Source organism: Capsicum annuum, chromosome 4 (genome assembly GCF_002878395.1).
Source record: "Capsicum annuum cultivar UCD-10X-F1 chromosome 4, UCD10Xv1.1, whole genome shotgun sequence".
NCBI lineage: Eukaryota > Viridiplantae > Streptophyta > Magnoliopsida > Solanales > Solanaceae > Capsicum > Capsicum annuum.
The window spans coordinates 16,377,951-16,386,229 of NC_061114.1; the positions used below are offsets into that span (position 1 = coordinate 16,377,951).

Here is an 8,279-nt window from a genome sequence, read left to right on the forward strand (position 1 = left end):
CATGATCCACCTCACTCATAGAATATACCAGGATGTCATCTACGAACACAATGACAAATAAATCCAGAAACTGACGAAAGACCCTATTCATCATATCCATAAACATTGTCGAAGCGTTGATAAACCAAAATAACATAACCAGAAACTCAAAGTGCCCATACCGGAATTGGAATGTCATCTTAGGGATATCCACCTCCCTAATCTTAAGTTGATGATACCCAGACCGGAGTCTATCTTTGAAAAGAATTTGGCACCTTGCAACTGATCAAACAAGTCATCTATCCTAGGAAGAAGATACGTGTTCTTGACTGTCACCTTATTTAATTGACGCTAGCAAATGCACATACGAAGGAAACCATCCTTCTTACGCATGAATAATATCGGTGCACCCATGGGAATACACTAGGACAGATGAAACCCTTATCTAAAAGATCCTTAAGTTGCTCCTTGAGTTTTCTCAACTCAGTCGGAGCCATTCTATAAGATGGAATAGATATTGGACGAGTGTTCGGAACCAAACCAATACCAAATTCAATCTCCCTATCCAGAGGAACATGAGGAAGATCATTCGAAAAGACCTCAGGAAACTCATTTACCACCAGAACCAAATGCAAGGAAAGACTTTACGAGTTAGAATATTTAACCCAGACCCGATGATAGAGACACCTTTTGGAGATTAATCTCTGAGATCTAAGATAAGAAATAAACCTCCCTCTAGGAGCTAAGAAACCACCCCTCCACTCAATAACCTTTTCAACAGGGAACCTAAAGACAACCTTACGGGTCTGACAATCTAAGGACGTGTTACAAGAGTGTAACCAATCCATCTCCAGAATCTGATCAAAATCCACCATATCAAGTTCAAACAAATCCACCAAAGTTTGTTTACTACCAACAGATACCACATATCCCTATAAATTCTTTTCGCACCCACCTAGTCACTTACCAGGGTAGAAATAGAAAAAGGATCTAAAATAACCTCAGGATCAAAACCAAAATACATATCTATAAATTGGGTCACATAAGAGAGAGTGAATCCCGAATCCAGCAAACAATACACATCACGAGAAAAGATTTGTAACATACCAGTTACGACATATAATCAATTTTGACATGTGCCAGTACCAGAAGCAGAAACAGATGCAGAAGCAGCACCTTTTAGTATAAGAGTAAAAGATAAAGCAATCAGAGCCTTACTCACTTCTGAAGCACCCTTAACAACCAGAAAATTTTTGAGCATATGTACCGATTGACCATATTTGAAACACATGTACCTCCCCTCATCACAGAAACCCCTATACAACCTACCACAGAACTGGCAAGGAGGGCACGATGAGACCGACTGAGCACTACTTGCCTGAGATTGGGCACCATATGCTCCAAAATTATCGCCACTCTGCTGACGCCTATCACCCGACTATTTTGGGTAAGGAGCACTACATGTATAGAAGAACCAAAACTCCCCCACTTCTTCTTTAGCCACTTACCCCCATCCCGACCACCTTGTTGTTTCCCACCACCTTAAGAAGACCTGAAACTTAGCCTGCTTTCTCTTTTTCTCCTCCACCTGCTGCATATGAACCACCAATCTAAAAATGTCTATATCCTTGATCATCAATGCAATATTGCTTTAAAGGATCAAATCACAAGACAGTCTATAAGTGAACTTTCTCATCCTTGACCTCATATTAGACACCAATTCCGGAGCATACCTTGATAGATGATGAAATTTCAAGGCATATGCCTTCACAAATATTCTCCCTTGTCTCAGATTGACAAATTCTTTTGCCTTCACTTTCCTCAACTCTTAAGGAAAGAAGTGATCTAAAAAAGCATTAGAGAAAGTCTCCCATAAAGTCAACTCCTCAACATCACCTCTTGCCCTATCCCACTCCTCATACTATTGGTATGCCATATCCTTAAGATGATAAGCAGTAAAATTCACCCCTTCCATATTCGTGGCATCCATCACCCAAAAAATTTTCTCCATCTCAACCAAGAAACCCTGAGGATCTCCCTCCACCTTCACACCAGTAAAATTAGAAGGATTAATCTTCATAAACTGGTCAACCCTTGTGGCCTTGGTAGATAAAACACCAGATGCATCTAGATCTGCCTGAGCAACAACTAACTGAGTAATAACATGAATCGATTGATGAAATTCTACATTCATCATCTCCCCTTGAGGAGGACTAATAGCAACTGGTGAAACTCTAGAATAATCAGGGATGGGACCCCTAGACCGAGTATGGATCCCCTGAGTAGTACGTATCCCTTAAATATTGTCCCCAATTGGGACAGAGGAGTTTCCTTGCATCTCAGATCACTAAGGCATGATCTGAGAAGCAAGCAAACCAGAATTAAAGAAGATTTTAGGACTTAGACTCCAAGCTTGAAAATATAATACCAAGAAAGTGAAATAATCCTAAATGCCTTATAGCCTCTCTCTTATGAGTGTGGCGCGCTACACATCCTAAAAAGAGTAAAGTCCCAATTGACCATGAACCTAAAACTCTGATACCAACTTGACACAACCTATACTAGGGCCTTGTCATAATGGGCATCCTAAGTCTAACCAGGATCGAGGTCCACCCCCATTACCTAACCCAACTTCCAAATATGCATACCCTGAGTCAGATGAATTTCTAGCGCATAACAAAATATAGTTTACTACAATACAGGACATTGGAATAGATCTATAACTGGGACCAATCCAAGCAAGTCCAATCATCTAATACCGACCAACAACCATAACCAAACTAATATAAAAACCAAGTTCCTGTCCATAACATAACATAAAAAGACGGAACAATCATAAATTCAGTTAAACAATATCAGCCCCAATACCAATGCCAATACTAAGGCTGACACCAATACCGACGCCTTCCATTTCAACCCATAGTAGTTATACAAAATCTCTAACCAAAAGAAAAATAATATTTGGTTGGGACATTTCCAAACCATAGCCAAAACTAATATCTATAAAATGATCAAAGTACGTAAAGACATCCATGACATGAAATGGAGCCTTACAGAATATGGAAGTTCACTACTTCGATTCAATAGCTAATCCCAAATCCGATCACTAAAAAGAAGGAGTAAATTGGCTAATTCCTACATCGCGTGGGGATACAGCCGCTCGAAGATGGGTTAGCAGGTGAACGCTAGCATGAAATCGGGATAAGGATAAAATAATATCATCCAGTAAAACCAAGTAAACCAATCATATGCATACAACCATACATATATATGTGTGTACACACACACACACACACATATATATACACATAACTATGTTGGGAAAGAGAGTCGGGTTTAGCATGTCTTTAAAACCATTAACCTAGGTATGTATAGCTTAACTATCCTAAAACTACCCACGAGATATAAGGGTCCAGTGTAACCCCCTGAACGGGCCTCGATGCATGTAGCCGCACAAACCAGAGATACCATAAGAGTAGGGGATTCCTGCGTACTCTTCACTCTCTATGATACATATTTATAGTATACTTAAAGGATTCTCATGTACCTCATAGTATCATATATGGTTGATATGACCAACCCTCATATAAAAAAATATAAGTTTTCAGTATCTGTCCATTGGACTCGCACCTTCATGATTAGCTATCACACCCCACCATTATTGCCCAATTAAAACCATTACTATCCAACCAAACTATTATTCCATTATTATTAACCAAGGCTTTGAGTAGTGGTATCATCATACCGACTATAGCTTGCAAGCAATGTCCTTATCCAATCTTTTTAAATAAAGGATTCTCATGTACCCAGAGATTCCATTATTATGTTTACGTGAGGGATTCCCATGTACCCCACAAGTAGTTCATTATTATGTTTGCTTGGGGGAATCCCATGTACCCCACAACTTGTTCATTAGCATGTTTACTTGGGAGATTTCCTTGTACCCCATAAGAAAGTTTAATCAACCATAACCATGACCACCAAACCTTACCATTTATTCATTCCAAATCATTTATACCATTTAGGGTTCCATTACTAGACCATACCATGCAATAGTTCCATTAAAAGTCTAATAATATAGTAAAACCATTATCAAAGGCATTTTATCAAACATGTTGGGGGCATAGTATTTTCAAAATCAATTCTAATTACCAATTAACCACTCCCATGTAACCAATTATCCAAACTACCATTAAAGCATGTAAATACATAATTAAAACATGAAAAAATCATAACCAAATATTTAATACCCAAACCCCAACATATATTTGAAAAATCCAAAATAATACAATAATCATGCCATGAAAGCATTGTATAAAACATGTCTTTAGTTGGAACTAACAATGAGGGTGGAGTACATGCCTTAGATTACAAAGACGATGGAGAGAAATCACTCGTACAAGCCCTAAATTGATCCTCTAGATGAAACCCTAGTCTTTCTTTACCCAAGAGCCTTGGAGAGAATTATAGAAAATTTCAAAGTGTTTAAGATTAGAATAATATGGTAAATGATATCCCAATAGTGATATAAGTCATGGGGCCTTCAGAGGTTTAGTGGAAAAATATCTAGATTACCCCCAACTTAAACTACTTAAAATTCCCGTCAGATGGTACGACTCTCTTATACCAATCGTACCCTTCCATATGAGTAGTACCCACCACTCGTACCCTAGGCCTCCCTCTTAGACCCAACACTATCCAACATACGACTTAACCAACTCAAGTCGTACCCAACCATACGATTAGTACCCCTAAATCGTATCCCTATCAGAATAGAATCAAAGAAAGTTTGAACACTGTCTACCATACGAGTCAATGGTATGACTCATACCCTAACTTATGGCTCATGGTGATCCACTCATACTCATATCCAAGTTAAGTTACTAAGTCTCAGATTAAGTGAAGGAAAATCCCAAACCATACGACCTGTCACCAACCATATAACTCTTACCCACCAAGTTGTACCCATTTCAGAAACCAATCCAACCCACCAACCAACACTGGTTAGCATACGACCAAAAGCATACTGACCGTACCCCATCATACGACTGGTACCCACAAGTCATATGATGTCCAGAATCCAAAAATTGAGGAAATTTTCTAAGGTTACAAACCCAGGGTATTTCAGTATATTTTCCATTTTCTCATTTATTTTTTGAACTATCTTCATCACTCAATTGATGAATGTCTTATTTCTTTGATAGCCTCCATAGTATTTCTTCTTTGATCATGGACAATCAACTGCTATATAAAAGAGGTCTTATAGGAGATGTTTCTCTTGAAATAAAGCTTCAATATGATTTGACATAATTTTTTCTCATTAACTATTAAGCAAAGATTTTGTGAGACCTCTCTGATACTGTAGAAAGTGCAAGAGAGAGGAGAATATTAACTTGAGCAGAAAGGCTGGGAAAAGAGATTATATAGGCTGGCTAAAGCTAGGGAGCGAAAGGGTCGTGACCTCGATCAAGTGAAGTGCATTAAGGGGGAGGATGGTAGAGTTTTGGTGGAGGATGTCCATATTAAGAGAAAATGGCAGGAGTATTTTCGTGGACTATTGAACGAGAAAGGGGACAAAAGCATTAAGTTAGGGGAACTGGAGCACTCGAAGGAAAACCAAAATCTCAGCTACTGCAGATATTTTAGGGTTGAGGAGGTTAGAGAGGCTATTCGTAGGATGCGGAAGGGTAGGGCGACAGGGCCAGACAAAATTCTGGTGGATTTTTAAAAGTTTACTGGTGGAGCAGGTTTAAGATGGTTGACTGATCTATTTAACGATATTTTCAAGTCTGCAAAAATGCCTGAGGCTTGGAGATGGAGTACGATAATTTCGTTATATAAGAATAAGGGTGATATTCAGAGTTGCAATAACTATAGGGGTATTAAGCTGTTGAGTCACACTATGAAGATTTGGAAAATGGTGGTTGAGCGGAGATTGAGGAGGGTCGTGTCCGTTTTAGAGAACCATTTTAGATTTATGTCTAGTTGATCGATGACATAGGCAATCCACTTGGTGAGGAGATTGGTGAAGCAGTATAGGGATAGTAAGAGGGATTTACACATGGTGTTCATCGACTTGGAGAAGGCGTATGACAAAGTCCTTAGGGAGGTACTTTAGAGATGCTTGGAGGTGAGAGGGGTCCCGGAGGCATACATCAAAGCTATTAAGGACATGTACGAGGAAGGAAAGACTTGGGTGAGGACGGCGGGAGGAGACTCAGAATATTTTTCGATCGAGATAGGGTTGCATCAGGGATCGACTCTCAGTCCATTTCTGTTTGCGCTGGTGATGGATATGTTGACACAGAGTATTCAAGATGAGGTGCCTTGGTGTATGTTATTTTCAGATGATGTAGTGCTGATTGATGAGACGCGGGTGTGTGTGAATGATAAATTAGAGGTTTGGAGGCAAACTCTTGAAGCTAAGGGGTTCAGGTTGAGTAGGTCCAAGATAAAGTATATGAAATGCAAGTTTAGTGACTCGAAGTAGGAGGACGGAGTGGTGGTGAGATTGGATTCTCAGGATATTTGTAAGAGGGATAATTTTAAGTATCTCGGGTCTATGATTCAGGGGAATGACGAGATTGATGAGGATGTCTCTAAACGTATTAGAGCAGGTTGGATAAAATGGAGGCTCACCTCAGGAGTGTTGTGTGATAAAAAGGTGCCCTTAAAGCTTAAAGGTAAGTTCAACAGAGTATCAGTCTGTCCGGCCATGCTGTATGGTGCTGAGTGTTATCCAGTCAAGAACTCCCACATTCAAAAATTGAAGGTAACGAAAATAAGAATATTGTGTTGGATGTGTGGACTTACTAGAGGAGATAGAGTTAAAAATGAGATTATCTGAGAAAAGATGGGAGTGGCGTCGGTGGAAGATAAAATGTAGGAGGAAAGACTGAGATGGTTTGGACATGTGATGAGGAGGGGCACGGATGCCCCAGTTCGTAGGTGTGAGAGGCTAGATTTGAATGGTTTCAGAAGGAGTTGAGGTAGGCCAAAGAAATACTAGAGAGAGGTGATTAGACATGACATGGAGCTGTTACAGCTTACTGAGGATATGACCCTAGATAGAAAGGTGTGGAGGTCGCGGATAAGGGTAGAAAGCTAATGCGAGGGTGGGTTGTATCTTGTAGTTAGGGAGCTCTTGCATAGCCGGGTTAGTAACCCTCGGACTGTATCCATTGGTAGGAGCTGCTAGTGTATACTATTACTAGGTGGGTGTCCTTTTCTTATTTCTTATTTTCATATTACTCTTATTTTCGTGTCTCTCGTATTTCTATTTTTGTTAGTCCTTATTTCTTATTTCGGTTATGCCACCAATCCTGTTTTTGTGTATTACTTTGATCTTGCTTAACTATTTTTTATCTTGAGCCGGGGGTATATCAAAAACAGTCTCTCTACTTCTTCGGAGATAGCAGTATGGACTGCGTACATTTTACCCTCTCCAGACCCCACTTGGTGGGAATTCACTGGGTTTGTTGTTGTTGTCGTTGAAGTTTGTTATTAGTCAACTATCTAGCTAATGAAAAACGATTAGAAAGTGAAGACAAAAAAGACAATGAATCTGATGTTTATATTTGATTGAAATCTAATATGGATCTTAGTTCAATCTCCTTGAATTACAAGAAGTTCTTTGTAAGTTTTTGAAGTATGTCATTATAATCAAATAGAAATTACAATGCTTGTTACTAGAGATATTTGAGGAGGTTTAGACAACTACATATATTCTTCTGAATCAATGGCTTCTTTTAGAGTATCTTTTGAACTAGGGTGAGGTCTTCGATACCAATGACAATTGAGAGATTTGATTCTTGAAAAGATAAATTGATCTCTTTTCAAGGGTAAATAGGCAGCTCGTACATGTACTACTATTGAATGACCCTTCAAGTTATTCGTCAATCTTCTAATCCCTTGGTTTCATTTACTTGACCATCTTTTTAAAGGAAAAATCATTTTGGCCATAAAATTTGGCCATAATTTGGTCATAATAGTAATAAATCATATTCACACTATAAATTAGTGTTCTTTTGGATATTTTTGCCCCTTTCATCTTAAATTTAAAATTCTTCATTACTTATTTTATTATTCTTTCCCAATACATTGAAAACTATCTCAATACATGAGAATGAACAAATTAACATAATTTTCATAAATATGATTGCATAGTACTTATTGCTTGAAAGGAATAGTCTAGGATAAAAATAATAATATAAAATTAATTAATTATATTCTTATATATTCAAAATCAGTGTAACCAAATTAGTATTATCTGAAATTTTTAATTTAATATTATATATTTA

At 38.3% G+C, this 8,279-nt stretch overlaps 1 protein-coding gene across 1 annotated transcript; it reads right to left on the reverse strand.

Annotated features, from left to right (window-relative positions):
- Positions 1–1,102: 1,102 nt before the first annotated feature.
- Positions 1,103–1,615, reverse strand: LOC124897914. Its single transcript, XM_047411540.1, has 2 exons — positions 1,532–1,615; positions 1,103–1,417 (listed from the first exon to the last, which is right to left on the reverse strand). Exons 1-2 carry the CDS (start codon positions 1,613–1,615, stop codon positions 1,103–1,105), a joined length of 399 nt encoding a protein of 132 aa, XP_047267496.1.
- Between the last annotated feature and the right edge of the window lie 6,664 nt (positions 1,616–8,279).

Bases quoted from the DNA above. Each gene is read 5' to 3' on its own strand.
- LOC124897914 (XM_047411540.1), bottom strand. From the start codon at position 1,615: ATGATCAAGGATATAGACATTTTTAGATTGGTGGTTCATATGCAGCAG. The intron at 1,418-1,531 runs GTCTTCTTAAGG...TACCCAAAATAG, and splicing joins GAAAGCAGGCTAAGTTTCAG to TCGGGTGATAGGCGTCAGCA.